We start from the raw sequence: 19,615 nt of genomic DNA on the forward strand, positions 1-19,615 counted from the left end.
TGTTGACTAGTTCCACGCTGCCTGCATGTCGAAAGATGAGCCATGTCATGGGATCACAAATAGTCATGGCAACACGCCATTCCATCGCACACCGTGTTGTAATGTTCACAGATGAGGTGACAGTTAGGTAAGACGTGCACACACACGCATACAGATTATTGTTAGCTATTAAACATATGAGTGTGAACCTTCCAGGCTGGGAGAAAAGTGCAGAGAGCATCCCATCCTTTGCCATGACAATCAAAAAAACTTGTTTTCTATCATACTCCATCTCCATGGCAACCAGAACAACTTATAGATTCTCCCATTCTTACACCAGCCAGTCAGTCATGGTTTAGTTCTCAGACTAGCATTATGATTTTGGGAATCTGATTGAACTTTCTTTTAAAATATGTTTTCTGTTTGTCCATTGTTTTTCTCTTTGTGTTTGTTTCTGTCCTCTCCTCCTGTCTCCTCTTCCTTTCCTCCTCTTCCTCCATTGGATGGCATGTTGTGCTGTGGTGCCTCTAGTGATCTTCAGCCTTCTCTGGACAGGGTTAGGAGTGCTAGCGCCAACTGTCTGACTCCAGACAATCATGCCCCCTCACCAGAGACTGAAAGGTACCAGCCTCTGAACCCACCACCCCTCCTGTAGTCCTCCTGTAGTTTCTCGTTCTCATCCTCTCCTGGTCTTTGTAGTTCTCTTTCCCCTCTGAATGATCCCACACAAGCTGATGATTAACCCCCCCCACCTTCTACCCACACCCCTGCTGTACACTCCTCCTCCAATCTGCTGTTCCACCTAGCAGTTCCTGTGCTTTGCCACTATCCTCAAGTCGTATAAGAACGTGCAACAATTTTTCAATATTGCAAAATGTAAAGACATGTTGAGTATTCAGTCACACTCAATATGTCACTGAAGTTTTAGAAACTGGAGATGTACCGATATACGTTTTTATGTTATACACCTTGGTGAAATATACTGATGGTAATAATACATCCAATACCAGGATTATTGCCACAGCTTTGCCTTTTAACTAGCAACATTATTTATATAAACCACACATTTTTAACAGTCAGAGACAGTAAATCTACTGAGTAGCTGTAGCTATAGCTCCATCGCAATTATATTATGTTCTGCCTTTTAACACCCAGTAAGTAACAGCTTACTCAAAGTTAACACGTTAGACACATGTCAGATCAAAAACTCTTACTTTGAAAGAATCAAAAATCTTGCACATTAACATTTAATTATTACATTTTACCTTAAGTATAACACCCAGCAGGGACCAGAACATTGTATATAAAATAATTACAAGTATAATTCTCTGACAATTATTAAAAGGAATCAGAACAGGTATAAACACATGATTAGGTGCATAGAATCTAAGTGAGACAGAAAGTACATTTAGAGCAATTTCCAACTGACTTTCTTCAACTTGAAACAACCAACTTTGTGGTGTTTTTATTGCATTTGATGTTAGCTCAGTTGCAGAGTCCACAATGATAGTCATGATAATAATGTTTACTGTGATATTTTTTCCCAGAATAACCTTATCACATGAAAACTTGATACCTGCACACCCCGACTAGACACCTTTATGGATTCTTTAAAAATATGAATGCTTGTGTGCGTGTGATTGGCTCCCTGGCAACAGAATTAGTGTATCTCATGTGCATGAAAAGCTCTATAGCTTAGGTTATGTAGCTAAAGATGAAACAGTTCATCACCCAACATCATTTATCACAACAAAATTTTGAAAAACCTGTCATTTGTCAGTTTCAGTTCTTAGCAATTCCAACATTACCATTTCCACTGTCACCGCAATCTGCTTATTGAGACCGAGATATGAAATCAGCTGTCTTACTTCAAAGATATTTCTGTTGCCAGTGATGCTTTCTTTGTCAAACATTATCCACAATGTAATTGAAATACCTTGAGGGATATGCTTGGATTTACTTGAGTTTATCTTGATACTCACATGCAATACAGTGGCCATAAAAATGAAGTCCTTTGGAGTTACCAGCGTTAATGTATGAATTTGCCTACATTTGTGACTGAAAACAAGGGCCGATTGTGTTACGACCAATTCATGCAGAAAACCAGGTAATTCCAAAGGGTTCACATACTTTTTCTTGCCACTGTACATTCTGTACATCGAAGAAGTTGTGGGTTGCTGTAATTATTAATCCTTTCCATACTGGCTGTGAAGTGATACCTCCATGGTGGGACTACACTGTAAACGATATACATCAGAAGCCACAGTTTGTGGTCCTTTCATTGGGCGTCTCCATCCTGGAAGTCACATGTAGGTTTACTGCTGGTGTTTTGTTCTGGCAACAAATATGCAACCATGTGACTACCTCAAGAAGAAAAAACAAAGAGTGATTTTGTGTTAAAAAAAAAATCTTAACTTTGGAAGGTTCCCAGAGTTGCTGGACAACAAGAACAGATCTGAAAGCAGATTGAATGTTCAAATTAAAGCTAATGTTGCTTTGTGATTGCTGGATGTGGACAACTTTGTGCAGACAAGTTTGCTACATCAACTTTACAAGGTGATATGTCAATGTTGTGTTTACAACTTGTAGCCAATGGCAGGCGCAAAGAGACTCAGGCAACTTTTCACTATGTGCATGGCTAACAATGGAATAGCATGGCTTTCTGATTCTGTAATGGCTTGCTGATTTGGTCATATGGGTGATATATTCTGTATGTGTACACATAGAAAATCTTTATCACGTTCCCTGCCCCGGAGACGTCCGGCAAGTCCCAGGATTCTTATTCAACATGCGTCCCCTGAAGATGACAGGTACCCTTTTGTGGACCCCCAACCGCTCCCTCTTAGAGCTTGACTAATGCCTTAAAATCTGATGCCATTACTGTAAAACCCTGAAGTTTTTAGTTGAACTACAATGAGAGGAGAAAGAGTTTTTCTGCATCACCAATTCCCAAGTTTTTTTTTTGTTTTTTTTGTTTTTTGTTGTTGTTGTAGTTTTCTGTACTGTAAGGAAACACATTCTCTCAAACCTGACTGAAATCCTCTTGGTTCAGTTGGGTGTTATTGGTTTCAGGCAGATGTCAAGCTCTACCCTGTATTTGCAGCTAACACTAACCTCTTTACAGAGTTCTGATATTTTTGTGAATAGCCGGTAGTGAGTTTGCAACCTAAACTTTGCTGACTTTCTCTTTTGTGATAATAGTGTGTGACTTTATCTTGTATCATAAAAAACAAGTCAAATTTAACTTAATTTCACCAAAGTTAGCACAGAAGAAAATTTGTGCCTTTCTCATAATGTTCAACTTCTGCTTTAACCATGCTTATAACTGAAAATATAATTTTCTTGGAACCAATAGTAGTTGCATTTGCAACTGCAGGGTTTCACTTTATTTTAACAAATACAAGATAGAATCATAAGCTATGTGTGACACTTTCTGCAGTTTAGCCCACTGTTGTAAACTGTGGTAATAAAGGAGCTGGACACAGTGAGAGTGAATGTAATATACAATGTAGAACCTGTCGTGATCAGTCACAAAGTTCCCCAGACATGAACAAGTTCTACTTTGTTTCATAATCTGTCACTCACATTGTGTAACGGGTTGCTTGTATGGCTTTTAGTTCGTGGGTGGTGTTGTTCTGGTTTATAGTTTGATGCCACGAGTTTCACTGGCAGTCTTTGGTTGTGGTTGTTGTTGTAGTTTTGTCCTGTTGCTTTTCTTCCTCCTTCCTTCGTGGTTTTTTAGTGCCCGGTTTGTGCTCATGTGAAGCTCATGGTAGTTTGTACTGGTTATGGTGTGAAATCCTGCCTTGCTGAGTTTGCTTCCTGCGGTCTTTCCAAGTGTGACTTTTTGTTCAGGGAATTTGCATCTGCAGCTTCTGTGTGCTCACCTTCTCCTTCCAGTCATAAGTCTCTTTCTTCAAGGCTCAGTACTCAGCAATGACTTGGAATTTCATATCAGAAGTGTGACTGTGTGTGTGTGTGCGTGTGTGTGCATGTGTGTTTGTGTATGCGTGTGTGGTGATACATGTATCATCTTTGTCATCTTCATGTCCATGAATGGAGAATATGGATGCTACTTCCTACTCAAGAGACTTTAATTCACCTCAGTACAAAAAAGAGGTACACACACACTTATGTGCACACACATCTGTGCAGACACACACAAGCACACTTACAGATGAAGCATTATTATGTGACACCCCTCATTCATTCACCATCATACCATGCATCACAGCAAGTCTCTATCATCATCATGCCTATTTCCTGTTTTCCAGATCATAAACTTGTAAGGCCAATGACGTTCCCCCCACACAGTCAGATTCTTCTAAATCTAAATGATTTATCCTCCATCATGCTCTCTTCCATCCTCTCATCCATCCATCCATCTTTTTTTTTTCCTGTTCTGTATTGCTTCCTTTGCCCATCCACCATTCTCCAGACAGCCTCGGACCCTGGAAACACCTGAATGTCAGACTCTTGGCAGGAAGCTCTCTGACAGTGGCAGGTAAGGCATGTACTGTAGGATCAGCACATGTCAGATGGTGGTGTATGAGTTCAGTGACTGGAAGAATTTGAAATTACACAAACAGCATTTTTTTTTAAAATTGTCTATCACTTGGAGCTTCTAAAAACTACTCTCCAGTTTTTATGCAATCGTGCCAGAGACAGCCATGGCCGGAGGCATTATATTTTCAGGTTCTTAGTCCGTCTGTCTGTGAGGCTGTCCGTCCGTCTGTCCCATACTCGTGAAGGTGATATCTCAGGAAAACCTTGTGGGAATTTCTTCAAATTTGGCACAAACATCCTCTTGGATTCAAGAACGAACTGATTAGCATTTGGTGGTCAAAGGTCGCTGGGACCTCACAAAACATGTTTTTGTCCATAACAACAAAATTACAACAAAATTCCACACAGATGTCTAATAGGATAAATTAATGACATGATGACATTGACCTAAAGGTCAAAGATCAACTTCACTGTCACATTATAATGATATGGACCACACATCCCAATATTGTTTTTTTAAGGGCTCCATGTTGCCTTTGTGAGCATAAAAATGATTCTGTCTGATACTTGACTGATGGGTCAACCTTTTCTCCTAAAAAAATGTGTTATTATCCAGTGGTTTGGCATTTTCATACTCTATGTGCTGTCTGTGCTTTAATTTTATGGTTAAAACTGTTAAAGTTAAGAGTTAAACTACATGCAACAAAGATCTTCTGCTAATCTTTCATTTTACACTTTTTAGATTATTTATTTTTTTCTTCTGTTGCTTTTTTCCCTCCTCCATTTTCTTCAACCCCATTTTTTCTTTCCTTTCTTGCTCTTGCATGCTGCTGCTTACACATTTGGGTTTGTATGAAACTCATGTGACGGTGTGCATTTGTGTATATGCAACCAGAATCAAGCCCACCTCTATATTGAGAAGCTCCAGAGGAAAAAAGGCCCCGCTTGGTAAGGGGATTCCCTGTGAACAAGCGCCCCCTCTCACTGACAGACACAGAGACAGATCCACTTTCATTTGCAGTAGATGATGTGGAACATGACAGGGCTGCTCTGTCACTCCTACATACTTTTGCCAGTTTATGTATGAGTGTGTTTCCATGACCTGTCTTTGCCTCTGATGCTGCTCCCATTCTGTGTTTGTGTATTTACTGTGCAGTGTATGTGTTGTGTGGACACTTGTGGACATTCAAAGGCCATCGTTGATCAGTGTAATTTTTTTAATTTTAGTTTTCAGTTATTATGTAAGAAGTTATTATACAGAAAGATGCGAGTGCTCTGATTGGAGCAACATGCCAAAACACATAGACATCAAGTGAAATAAAAACTGATGATTTTATGAATAACCCCTTGTTCCACGGTCTTTTGTGAGGATGGATGAGAGTGAATGAAAGTCTGCAGAAATGGTTGGATTGGTGCTTTAAAGGCTCTCACCCTCTCTCTGTATTTTCTCACTGTATAAATCTTCATTTGCTGCTCCTTTTCGCAACAAACCAAGCTTCACTTCGCTTCACTTTGTGAATCTGTTGTTGCCACAAGTGTTGCTGCTCTTTCATTTCCACGACTGATGTTTTTCCTGTAGTCACTTTCTGTCACTTAAACCTTTTATGCAACTTTATCTCGTGTTATAGAAAGGAAATATGAAATGACAGCAGGTTCCACTGGTTAGTAGCTGTTTGCCTGCTCACTTTTTTGTGTACCTTCATATGATTTCCAACTATTGTCCAACCATGTCGGAATAATATTGTGTGAATAGGTTGAGCTCAACAAATGAGAAAACCGACCAGCGAGTGAACGGTGCTGCAGTGCACGGCCTGGACCACAGACATATTGACTTTAATGTCATTTTCTCTCCTTTTTTTATTCCCATTCTTTTCATCCTTGTTTTTTTTTCTTGTTTTTGTTCATTCCTCTTCATTCCTCTCTCCTCTTCAACCTTCTCACCATTTCTCCCTCCCTCTGGTTGTGTTTTTTTTTCTTCTTGTCTGCTCCACTTTCATGTTATTCTGTGCCAGGGGCCACCTCCAAGGTGGTGCGTCTCTTTCCTCCTCAGTGACGTCCTCCTCAGCCCGCAGAGTGAGGCAGCTCCCTCAGCTTCCCCCCAAGAGCAGCACCGTAGAACAAGGTACAGTTTTTTGTTTATGATCATGTGTGTTTGTGTCTGTAGAACCAAATCACACAGAAGGCTGAGAGAGGGATAATTAATACATCAAGCATCCACCATGATGATCCAGTAAGACACTGAACTCCTAAGCCAGAGGCAAAGATACCAGGCCTTCATAAAGACATCACAGGTGTTATAGTGTTATACTTTGTACATTAGCCACAGGGGGAATCTAAAGCCTTAGCACAAGCTTATTTACCTTACTCAGGGCTACTTTAGCAGGCATGACTGTGTGAGGGATCACACCTGGCCATGTAGTAAACTGGCCATTAACTGGCCACTCTGCTCCTATTTCAGTCTGCTACACCTAATTTTGTGTTAAGATTCTGTTAAAGATTTATATTTTCAGGCTGATGAAATGATGAAAATTCTGTTTTATTCTGAGTATATTGTGTTTGTTGGATTTTGTGCGTGCGTGCGTGTGTGTGTGCGTGTGTGTGCGTGTGCGTGTGTGTGTGTAGCCCTGGTAGCAGAGGAGCGTGTTCGTCAGCTCCAGATGAGGGTTCATTCCAACCGAGTGTCGGCTGCCACCACCTCCAGCCAACAAGACCTGGACAGAGCCCTCAAGAACAAACGGGAGGTGGGCCATAACTTTTTTTTTTTTTTTTTTTTTTGGCATCGTTTAGCCTGACAGTCCACTTTAAAACAAACTCATCAGGAGAGTAGAGGGTTCCAGCCAGAGAGTATGAGCCATAATACTGCTGAAGTGCATCCCAGCAAATTGCGTGCACTCTCTAAGGAAGTAATAAATTGTTACAATAATGGTGAAGACCACTCAGTAAAATGAATGGGTTCCACTCTGCTCTTGTGCACCAACACCTCAAGTACAGAAGTGTATAATCCATACTGGCTGGTTTTCCAATCCCTAACTTACAGGAAGCTGACAGTTTAATGGTGATATCCTGACTTTCACACATATCTACATGCCATTAGCAGAACTTTTTTGTATGCGTCGTTGCAATGCTGTCGTTGTGATGCATTACACTGTCCCCCATCTGACTGAATGTGAGATGACTGAAATCTGAGCGTATAGATCATCAACACCAACTGACTACAACGTCCAAAACTGGATTAAAAATGATGAAAGGTGATAAAGGCTTGATCAAAGTGACTACCAGGATACACAATAAAGTGACAACTATTAAAGGCCCCACACACCTTTGGTATACCCACACAGGTGTTTTCACTTATTTGTCTAATTCGATCTCCTCTGATGACTGTGGGTGGGTGTATACAGACTTACGAGTTCAGTTCAATTCAATTTAATTTAATTTAATTATTTATATAGCGCCTTCAATAATCGAAATGGTCTCAAAGCGCTTTACAGAGACCCAGAGCCTGACCCCACAGGCCTTTCTCACATCAGATACTTTGACTGGGGATTGAAGGCAAAGCACAGGTTCCATTAAATGAGCCATGCTGCTGAGTCAGCATGCACAATACCAGGGCCCTGGACAGAGCACAGGTATTATCAGTTTCACCTATGCATTTCCTCCTATTAGGGAAACTACAGACTTAGGTCATCATTTCCTGTGAGTTTGTCTCTACACCACTCTACACAACTCCTTTCACCTGACAGTTCATCTGCTGTTGATGTTAAAATACAGATTAGTGCAGCTTTAACCCTGTGAGCCCGTACGTATCATATATGATACCCACATTTCTGGGACTCATTGCATCACCATCAAGCATAAACTTTGCATTTAACCCTTTTAGATGAACTCTTATGCTCGTATACTGACTCCTGGTAGACACTCCTCACTTTTCTAAATGTTTTGACATGTGTGATACAAACAAAAAATATACTTAGAATTTTTTTTTTTTAATTTTTTTTTTTTACATTTTGTCAAAGGGACAAATAAAGAGTTCATATTTGAAAAATTAGAATTTTCTGACCATTCTTTCATAGTTCAGGTCTCACAGGGTTAAAACATGTAGCTTCTTGATGTCAGTGCACTTCCTGATTGATTGATGATTAATTGATCGATTGGTATTATGTGTGTTTCTTGCAGCTCTACAAGGATCAGAGGAGGAGCAGTGAAAACGTTTCCCATAAGTCCTCAGACAGTGATGTCAGCGACGTGTCAGCCATCTCTCGAACCAGCAGTGCCTCTCGCATCAGTAGCACCAGCTACATGTCCATCCAGTCAGAGAGACCCCGGGGACGCTTCAGGTACACACACACACTCAGTGCTCATGTTTCCTTTTTGGTAAATGTATTATTAAGTCAAATGAAATAAACGTTTATAATTTTATAATAATTTTATAAATCGTGATGATCAGCAGGGCCATGCGTGCAACGGGCCGCCACATGATGAAGAGCACCAGCGTGAGTGGTGAGATCTATGGCATGGAGCACGCCGATGGCAGCCAATCAGACACAGCGCTGGGGAGCCTGGGGAGTGGGATCAAGAAGCGCCGCTCGAGCCTCAGCCAACGTGTCGTTGCCATCCTACCATCCAGACGCAGCCGGAGTACCTCGCAACTCAGCCAAACAGGTCAGAGAACAGACTGACTGAGTCTGAGAAACCATCATACAAACGCACTCTTAGAAATAAAGAAACACAAGCAGAAATAAGCAACTAGATACAGAAACATCCAGGGAAAAGTTCGAACTTTGACTGATATCTGTGATCTGCTGGTCACTCTCCACTGACAGCTATCAAAATAGTATGCATCTCCTTTTTACAGCCTGAAATAATATATAAGAATGTTGTAAAATAAAAGACATGGGAACAAAAAAGCTATCACATAGAAATGAAATACCTTCTTACTTGCCTTGCCTAAACTACATGGTGAAAGTTATGGGTATCGTTTTGTCTAAGGATCACTATCATAATCATTTTAGTACATTAGTGTAATTACTGTAAATAAATTAAACTGCTGCCAAGGAGACAGGCAGCCTCCAACAGGATCTGGTCTGTTTTATATTGTATTGTAAGCCTTCCAGAGTCTTTGCCTTTGACAGATGAAGGACTTGAAAAGGCAAATATAAAATTCTAATAATCTTCAGCTTACTCAGCAGGTTTTGTGGAAAAGTTAAAGTCTCTATATAAAAACAAAAAATGTTACCACAGCATCTTCAAATCGTTCTAATGACATTTTTGGTTGCAGAGAAATAAGACAACCATGGGGTGTAGCAGTGGATGTTGGTGACTGTAGGTTTTTTTTTAACTATCCCTAGGGGGCACCAGGTCATCTATGGTTGAAACTTTCTTCTGTGTTTCACTTCTGAACACACTCATCATCACTAATTGGTGTGGTGAGGTGTGGTCAGATGTGTACTCAGCCAGCAGTGATGTCACAGTGTACTGACACACCCTGTAGTACACTTTCACATCACTGCAGCAAGGTTAGAAGTTTAACATCTGGAGAAAAACAAACGATTTCATTAGCTTATTCACTGTCTTTGGCTTCAGTGTACTACTTTACTTATTGTATGTAGAACTCAGTTCATGTTTAATGTGCATTGCTGTCATTGTAAGCTGCCTTGTCCTGATGGTGTGGTGATCTGGACTCATGCCCTTTGACAGCAGAGAATTTTGATGTGTGCGTCTTCTTGTTTCTCTCTGTTTTCTGTTCAGATATCGACTCTTGTCATATAGAGCATATATGTCACACAGTGTGCTCAAACCTCACTTATATATTTTGACCAAGAAATCACTGTGGATTTACTGTGGAAATAACAAATAAATATAAATAATTAATTTACATTTTTCTCACAAAATCAATAACGTTTGATAATCTTTTTTTTTTTTATCAAGCCTGGCCACTTATTAAAACACAAACACACACACACACTGTCACTAACTCTGTAACACATTCATATAGGTTTACCCGTGTATCGAGTGTTGCACTTGTTTCTGATGTTGTTGTTGTTTATGGGCTTTGTTGTTGTTGTGTGTGTTATTGCAGAAGCGGCGGGTAAGGCGGTGGACAGACAGAAAGGTAAAGCAATAGTTAGACAGACAGACAGACAGTTTGAAAGGGGTAGTCAGGCACAAAGACAGGACGAAAAGTAAATAGTAACACTTTATTTCAGGTGATAATCATAGGGACATATAAGTTCACTGTAGCAGCATAATAATCATAAGCACAGCATGATATTAGATATGAGGAAGAACATTTACAGGGTTATAAACTTTGTATAGCAGCTGTTACATGTACATTTTCTGATGTTTTTCTAGTTTTATTGAGAAATGTTAAAGAATAAGTTAATTAATAAACACACTTCATTAGACAAACAGGAAACCACAGAGAGAATTAGTGCAAGGAAAAGTTTAAGAGTAGCTTTGTTAGACAACAAAGGTCCCCAGCACCTCCAACCCTTCCTCAGGTCTGTCCCTGGCACGCTTCCTTACTCCACCCTCTCCTGTCACCATTATGTTTAAAGGCTGGGTCAGCTCTAGAAGAAGCCTGGCTGTGTCTAAAATCATGTTCTCAGTAGTTTGATTGTTGGGGAGTACCTACTGTATGTACCTTTTAATTATCGCTACTATTAATTTCAGTAACAAAATTCAACTAAATTTGAATGTACCTCGTGTGTGTGATAAAAGGCTTTTACAGAGCTGAACTCTTCCTTTATGGTTGGATGTACACTGTATGATTTCTTCAGTCCTCTGAGTTTTACCTTTACATCCTAGCAAAACAGTCAAGGTACTAGTAGATTGAATATGTTATTTTTATCCAGATCTTCCTCCAGTGATCTCACCACCTAGAAGAATGAATTTCCACCTAAAAACTGTTTATTTAAAAAAAAAAAAATCATCTCAACAAAGCCATATCTTGGTACGCTGAAGATGTTCATGTATTTGTTACGTACAGCAATGTATTTTCATTAAAACATATTCAAACTTTTTAAAGCTGTTGGTGAGGTCACCACAGGATCTTAATTTGCATGGGTTGATCTGCATAGTGATAAATCTCAGCCTACAGTTATCAGGCTTGTCAGAGTTGCTACTGTGAATTTATACAAAATGTATGACTGGAAAAAGACTCAACTCGTCGACCAAAAACTTAGTGACCTGGTATTAAATTTCCAATTAAAGTTTTGGGTGGGTATGACAAGAGATGCCTGATAACTGATAACAGCCTTGGTTTAGATGTCACATGCACAGACCAGTGGCTTAACACCTGTGTTCTGTGTTTGCCGCAGAAGTGTTAGCGGGTAAGAAGGTGGGTAAGGCCGGCAGCAGCAGCATCCAGAGGAGCGTGGAGACGGGCATGGCTGTGGAGTATCCACGGGGAGGCTCAGCCATGAATCGGCAGGCCAGCAGAGAGTCCACTGATGGCAGCATGAACAGCTACAGCTCTGAGGGGAAGTATGTGCACACTAAAAATAAGCTAATCTACAGCATATGACTTACATGTGAACACAGAATGCATGTTATGTCTTCTCTAGGATGATCACCCCAATATCAGCTACATGGAGGAATGTATGTAGCTGTATTGTAGCACAATAATTAATCTCCCATCCTTCAGTGAATGAAACCGACTCCGTTTTAATAACGTAATTGTTTTTCCTCTGAATAAGTCAATACCTCAAACAGGATGTATACATGGTTTGACTGTAGGTCTGTTTGTTCTGGTATTTTAAGTTGACAGCTGAGGAATCCAGAGCATGATTCATATAGGAGGCAGGTTTCCCGAGTTGTCACAAAACTCAAAGCTCCCTATAAAGTGGTAGTCTGATTAAAGGAGTATACCACCATGTTTATTACACTTACATGGGGAACCTACATAAGACAGATTCATAAGAGTAGTTCAAATCAAAGCTGTAGACTCTGTGATATCCTAACTTGTAGTTGCTTAAAAACACTGAATCCTATCTTTCCCATAATGCAATCGAATGGGTCTTTTTGTTAGATCCTTCCTTCCGATGATACACTGTGCTGTAACCATTATGGCCAAATGTATAGTGTGTAGAAGGAAGGGAATAATTATTGTGTGTGTGTATGTGTGTCAGTCTGATCTTCTCAGGGATGCGTCTGGGTGCCGACAGTCAGTTCAGTGACTTCCTGGATGGTTTAGGTCCTGGTCAGCTGGTGGGCCGGCAAACACTGGCAACACCTGCCATGGGTGAGTGGCTGCTCTATCAAGTCTGCCACACATTTTATTGATTGTGAAGATACAAGTAAAACATCTTCTGTTCATCTACAGATGTACTGTAGATGTGCTGCTGTGTTCAGATGTTTTAAGTAGTCTCTGATAGTTTTTACATATGTGTCTATATGTTTGCATGATCAGGTTTTTTTCTGTTTGTATGTACAGGTGATGTCCAGATTGGTTTGATGGATAAGAAAGGTCAGCTGGAAGTGGAGGTGATCAGGGCACGAGGCCTTACCCCCAAACCAGGCTCCAAATCCCTCCCAGGTGAGACACACGCATTAAAAACTGAAGCTGTCAAAATCGTTTGACCAAACGATGGAAAGTCATGAGATTGACTTGTTTTACTTAGACCTACATATCAAACTCAAACACATACACAACCCAACAAAGTTTCTCCCTCTCCTCCATCCTTCTTCCTCTTCTCTCTTTATATCTCTGCCCGACCTCCCACTTTCTCTCTATCCTTTAATTTTCCTCTGCCTTAATCCCACTCCTCCTTTCCCAGCTCCCTATGTCAAGGTGTACCTGCTGGATAATGGAACTTGTAAAGCCAAAAAGAAAACCAAGATTGCACGAAAGACTCTGGAGCCTCTCTACCAGCAGCACCTGCTCTTTGATGAGAGCCCCCAGGGCAAGGTGCTTCAGGTAATATTCTGTGTGTGTGTGTGTGTGTTTCTGTGGATGTGTGGGAGGGTGAAACTAGTCACACTTTAACCTCAAACAGACCAATCATTGCTCACTGTGCAATAAGAAAGTCATTCAGAAGAGGAGCCTCTTAGGTCATGATTTAACAGAAAATGACCACACTGGTGTGTAACTGTCTCTGTGTCAGAGCTATAAACTTGCTTGAGTGAGACTTGAGTCACCAATATGACAACTTTAGACTTCAAAGAGTTCAGCGCTGTGAGAACTGACTAAAATGAGGCTTTGCTCCCTAAAGACTTACATAAAAAAAACATTCCAGTTTGAAGACAAGCGTGGCCTCGTATGGACACATGTTGAATATTTAATACTTAAGCCTGTGCATTAAATGACTTTATCTCACCTATGTAAAAAAAATAATGATACTGACAGCATTTTAACTGATTTGGTTTTCTCAAGGCGGACCATCAAGTCTAACTAGCCTAACTTGGACTTGGACTCATCAGGAATAACAGGACATTTGTTCTGAAATACTTGAGACTTGACTTGTTTTGCAGTTGATTTTAACAATGTTCATTTGCCTGTTCTGACACTGAAAGCAGCACATTTTTAATTAAGAAACAGCATGATGGTCCAGGACCAGGTGCTCTTGTTGTGATACCTAAGAACCAGGGCGACCGGCTTGTGTTTAACCCATTTGTTCTGTTCCCTCCTCCAGGTGATAGTATGGGGCGACTACGGACGATTGGACCACAAATGTTTCATGGGTGTAGCACAGATCCTATTGGAGGAGCTGGACCTCTCAAGCACGGTGATCGGCTGGTACAAACTGTTTCCGCCATCCTCATTGGTGGACCCTACATTAGCTCCACTCACGCGACTGGCATCTCAGACGTCATTGGACAGCTCAGGACCGCCACCGGGCGTTCGGTCCTAGTGACCGGATGGCGACCGCAAATCCCCCAATATCCCTTAAATGACAAAATAATGGACCACAGCTACTGGACCACAGGTGAGCAGAGGGCGAGAACCCGCCCCAAGAACGAACAAGAAGCCCTTTGGTCAACCAATGAAAAGCCAGACGGAGAGACAGGGAATGAGAGAGAGAAAGAGAGAGAGGGAGAGACAGAACTAGCCAATCAAAGCTTAGCTGGAGTCTGACAATCACGTCTCACACCTTCCCTCTTCCTCCTCCTTACACCTCTTAGTTTTCAGAGCTTTGCTGTTCTTTGTTTCTTCCTCTGACCTGCAGCAGTAGAAGTTTCTGTCCAACATTCTTCGCTTCTCTCTGCTGTTTCTTTCTTTCTTTTGTTTGTCATTTCTTGTCATTTCCCCCTATCAGAGCACTTGATCCAAGTGGAGTCCTCCACCCAGTAGTGCCCCAGTCAATCAGAGCAGAGCTTACTGCATGGTCACATGGATGAGTACTCTAGAGTAGTCTAGTGAGTAGCAAACAGGCACAGCTACATGCTGCTGTTTACTGTCACATAGAAGTTGGCTGTCGTTTCTACCGTTGTTACCATGGTAACGGTGGGCGTTGCAGTTGAACGCGAGGGGCAGCGGTTTGGCACAGTTTGGTAACCTTTTTAGGAGAAGGGAGTCTGCACACGCACGTGCACATTCTTAGCCTTGTTGTGAGACATGAAAGCAAGCACAAGAAAAGCTTGACTCCTTTAGAAAGTTTTTCTCTTTGTCTCCTCAAAGAGGAATAAAAAATAGAGGCCAAATGATCTATTTACTTTTTTTTTTTTTTTTTTATTTGGAATCATTTTCTATGTCTTTGTTTTGCCTAGAGTTCAGAATGGTACCATAAGGTGCAGACTCCCTCTGTGCACGTGTATGTTTGGTTTTCGAGCAATGGTGCGCCAGAGGCCGATGTTAAAGGTCAGGTCGCAATCGCCCGAACACTCTTCACCCAACCCTCACCCCCACCCCATCTCTCCCCCCTTCCTAAACCCTCACACTCCCCCTGTAGGAGGGAGCAGCATGACTCGGGGATGCCCCGCCCCGGCCCCAAGCTGCATGCACGTTTCTTTTGTTCTGTTCGTTTCGTTTTTTTGTTTTGTTCTCTATACTTTTTTGTAAAATTGAAGACGAGACAAATTAACGAACAATTCTCAAAAAACAAAAACAGAAAAAAAGACTAGACTATGTGTGTTAGTTCCACATACTTTTAGGCCAGCTTGTATGTTGCATGTTCTTGTACAGTTTGCTCGTACTGAATATGAATACAAACCGAGAAAAGCCAAGCCATCCCCGCCCCCTAACAGGAGCGGACCAGTGGGGGGGGGGGGGGGGTCAACTCCACCCAGGCCACGCCTACCACTCTGGGTCTAAATATCCATATTGGGAAGTCTCCAGAAAAAAAATTCTTTTGTTTCAGTTTTTCTTTGAACCCTTTGAACAACAGTGCTGTTCTGTAGTACTGAGCATACTCGAGCCCCTGATGTATCTGAGGATGTAGGTGTCTAAACTGTAGTTTAAGACAGTCGGGGCTAGAGACAGAGATAGAGAATGTGTGTATAACAGCTAAATGTATATGAAGTATCATTATGAGTTTGACAGAATTGATAAAGATATAGATATATGAATATAAAAAGAGTGTATTTGACTGTACACCATCACCGACACACACACGCACACCTTGTACATACAAATCAGGATGAGCGGCTTGAAATTAAGTTATGAACAAACAAAACATCGCTGACACACTAACATTCCTGGTCTTATTGAGGGGAGTTTGCATCCCGTTGGTGTGTTCGAGCTGCTGAGCGGCACCGAGCCACGAGGGGGGCGCCAATAGGTCTTTATTTTTGTCCCAGTCAAAGAAAAATAAGCAGAACCAATTAGAACAAAGTTTTCTGTCTTCTCCTTGAATCCCCTTTCCCCCGTTTATTACTATTGGTTTGGACTGGACTTCTAAAACCAATGAAAAATCTGGTTTTGCAGACATATTTTGCGGATGTTTCTGTTGAAACCCTTGGCGGTGTGGCCGACTGCCCTTTCCTTTGTCAGTATTACTCCAGGGATACTGATTGTTTACAGCCCACGGCTCCCCACTCCCAAACCACGATTCTAGACAAAAGATGAAGTATTCACTGCAACAGTTCTTGTTTGTATAACAGATGTGGCTCTACTGATGTGTATGTTTTATATTCAAGAGTTCATTTTTATTATTTACAAATAAAAGACTGTGTGGAAGAAGATCATGGCTTTTTCAAACGGAGTGGTCTCGAGTTATTGTGGAGCAGGTGACTTCAGAGCCGTGGAGAATGTGATTGTGACTTTTTTTTTTTTTTTACTGGTACAGAGTAAAACCTTTATCCATTATATCAAAAAATGAACTTGCTATTTTCCAGCTTTTTTTCATCCATACCTTTGTATGACTGAAGGTAAGAAAGATGCTTCAATAGAAAAAGATCTGCAATATATTCTCATCAGTCACACTTGTTGAAGTTGCATGTAAATGTTCTGGGTCTTCATCCTTACTCAGCAGTCACTCATCAGGACAGAGTCAACACAACACACAAATCGGGTTTAACAGATTTTCATTTACAGCTACACAGGCTCTACGTTTGTATGAGTCCTCAGTCACATTTAGCTTCTCTTTGGCTTTGGACTGATCCTTGTTTTCCGCACCCCAAGCTTCTACTGCCACCTTGTGTTGTGTCTAGGGATAATACATTTTTGTAAGATCTCTACCACAGATGCGGTATGCATTTCCCTCCGCACAATTTTCAGACAAAGAAACCTGTTCTTGAAAAAGAAGAAAGATTTGAAGAAAGATTTTTATTTTTATTTTATTATTTATTATAAATTTTTTTAATGTCAGCGTACAGTGAGATGTAGATTGATTCATAGTCTACAAAAGGCTGCATCATGTAAAGCATGTGCTGACACATTAGCACAGGAGTGCAGGATAACAGATTGATTAATAATAATTAATAACAACAGAATGTCATCTGAGACTCAAGTGTATTTTGTTTAGATTGGGTGGTTTAGGTAACTGTAGACTGCAGCATCTGTCTGTGCATCAGAGAGTCAGTTATATTTGAAAAAAAAAAAATTCAATTGCTGAAAAAATATATTTATTAAACTGTGTAGTCTGTAACTCTATGTATGAAAGACAGAAAGAAAGAAAAACTTCAATGATGAGTGAAAAGAGACCTCTGGAAAATGTAACGTGTTACTTTAAAATACAAGAATGTCTGATTTTAAAGTGTTTTAAAGTGTTTCCTAAATTATAAATCTTAGAATTATAGTCTTAAACTACCATTGTTGTGATCTGCTGATTGAACTAGTCAGCTAAAAAGCCATTTATAGTGCACATTTTTAAGAGCTTCATGGACATTTAGTTTCTTTTTTGCTACAACCAGTGACATATCCAAAATACAAAATTCATGTAAATGTAGCAGTAAACAGTGCCTAATGGCTTCTGTGAGCAAAAGGCAGCAAATGAATGCAAAAAAAAAAAAAAAAAAAAAAAATCAATCCATAATGAAGGTGTCATTGTATCCTTTATTGACTTGCAAACAGCACAAACATCAGGGCTGAAGAAATGAGTCCTAGTTAAGTGATCTAACAATTAAAACTTTGTCTTGTATACAGCTACTGGTGCAGTCATATGGTTCAACTTTACTATCCCTTTATCATCCTGCAGGTGAAACACAGAACACACACAGACTTGGAACACAACATACATAAAACATAACATGTAAAACACAGAGTGTATGACTTACAGTATAAAACACATACTAAAACTCACATAAAATACATCATCATATGTGTACTCACATAAAATACATCATCATACATCAAGTGACAGAACAACATAAAACCTGAAGCAGCCTACGAGTCCAGCCTCCATCATCCATTATCATCAGGAGAAACATGATGCAAACATTTGAAGCTCTTCAGTGCCATCTTGTGGTGAGCTGAGTGAACTGAAATGGTTTGTAAAAACCAATGAAAATTAAAAATTGCATTCTTCTTCACCCTCTCAGATACAGGTTACTTTATCAGAATAATAATAAGTATATTGTATATTATAAGTATTTTGTTGTATTGACAATATAGAAATAATAAAGATAGCAGGAAAAAGTCTGAAAACAATATTAAATTATGAAATTACAGATGTGCAAAAAAATCATTGTATGTAAACCATGGTTTGTGCATATAGTACTGTATGTGTTATGCTTGTATAAATACATTTGTGGTAGTATTTAAAAGATTAAAAAAAATACCAGCAGGCAGCTTGGTCCCAGCATGATGACAGGGTTCAGAGCTTATCATCAGCAACATTTATCAGAACAGTCTATCATTCATAGACTTTTTAGATTGTACGCTGCCTTAATTTCACTGTGTTTGGAAGCAGCTGAGAGTGATACAAATGAGTATTTAAATCCTGGTCAGGAGACTGGCAGCAGAGTTTTGTTGCAGGAGCAGATGGTTGTGGCCATACAGCATGATTCCTGAACATGCAAAAAGCTAAATGGCTCTTTTGTACAGTCCCATTCATTTGAAGTCATTTTGGTAAGGCTTTTAATGTCCTCCAAACTGATCAATGATTTTCATAAATGCATAAAAGCCCCAACGAGCAGCTGAAATCATCGTCATTCTTGATTTCATACTCACTTCAGTTGGAGAAGCTTTTTAATTAACATGAGGTATAAACAAGTCAGTGTTGCCCACCTCTGAGACGATGAAGATCCCTCCATACCATTTAATGGACATTTAATGTTCCACAGAGATGCTTCAAAATGATTGTGATCCTCAGCGTAATGGGGGCACGTTGGCTAAAATTTTCATCATTGCCTGTCACTTGATAGTCCTTCTCAAAACTTTTAATTAAGTAAGAGAGTAAGATTATATCACCCAAAACTGCCAGTGGAGAAGGTGTTTGTCTTTGTTTGATTTCCCATCACTAAGAGTTCTTATAGTGGGTTTGTAGTACTCTCAGTGATGAGCCATAGTGATCTTATTGCACTTTATGGTACTTTTTATTCAAATCACCAGTGAAGTGTGCGCTGTTCCTGTTTACCTGCCTTAAGTGGAAAAGCCACGTTACACCTTCAACTTTAACTGAATGATCAAATAATGTAACCCCCATTTTTGCTTCCTAGCACCGGCTTCCAGAATTTTTTTTTAAATCTTTGGTTTCAAGGTTTTACTCACAGCCTTTGAAGCACTGCCTGTCTGGCAGCACTGCATGGTCTAGCT

The 19,615-nt window shown here is 40.2% G+C and overlaps 1 protein-coding gene across 4 annotated transcripts in view; it reads left to right on the top strand.

Annotated features, from left to right (window-relative positions):
* The window catches only part of LOC121189265 (regulating synaptic membrane exocytosis protein 1-like), an 84,750-nt gene extending 70,398 nt beyond the window's left edge, over window positions 1-14,352 (top strand). Inside the window, exons 22-35 of one of the 4 annotated variants that reach the window (XM_041049218.1) lie at window positions 511-600; window positions 2,706-2,789; window positions 4,042-4,098; window positions 4,418-4,483; window positions 6,498-6,607; window positions 7,108-7,226; window positions 8,659-8,819; window positions 8,930-9,144; window positions 10,562-10,594; window positions 11,802-11,967; window positions 12,612-12,724; window positions 12,917-13,018; window positions 13,260-13,399; window positions 14,115-14,352. In XM_041049218.1, the coding sequence (XP_040905152.1) occupies window positions 511-600; window positions 2,706-2,789; window positions 4,042-4,098; window positions 4,418-4,483; window positions 6,498-6,607; window positions 7,108-7,226; window positions 8,659-8,819; window positions 8,930-9,144; window positions 10,562-10,594; window positions 11,802-11,967; window positions 12,612-12,724; window positions 12,917-13,018; window positions 13,260-13,399; window positions 14,115-14,333 (1,675 nt within the window). In that variant the 3' untranslated portion in view covers window positions 14,334-14,352. Of the gene's footprint in view, window positions 1-10; window positions 128-510; window positions 601-2,705; window positions 2,790-4,041; window positions 4,099-4,417; window positions 4,484-6,497; window positions 6,608-7,107; window positions 7,227-8,658; window positions 8,820-8,929; window positions 9,145-10,561; window positions 10,595-11,801; window positions 11,968-12,611; window positions 12,725-12,916; window positions 13,019-13,259; window positions 13,400-14,114 lie in introns of all 4 variants that reach the window. The other 3 variants (XM_041049216.1, XM_041049217.1, XM_041049220.1) reach the window with 3 other exon arrangements.
* The last annotated feature ends 5,263 nt before the right edge of the window (window positions 14,353-19,615 follow it).

This window comes from Toxotes jaculatrix, chromosome 11 (assembly GCF_017976425.1).
Source record: "Toxotes jaculatrix isolate fToxJac2 chromosome 11, fToxJac2.pri, whole genome shotgun sequence".
Lineage (NCBI taxonomy): Eukaryota > Metazoa > Chordata > Actinopteri > Toxotidae > Toxotes > Toxotes jaculatrix.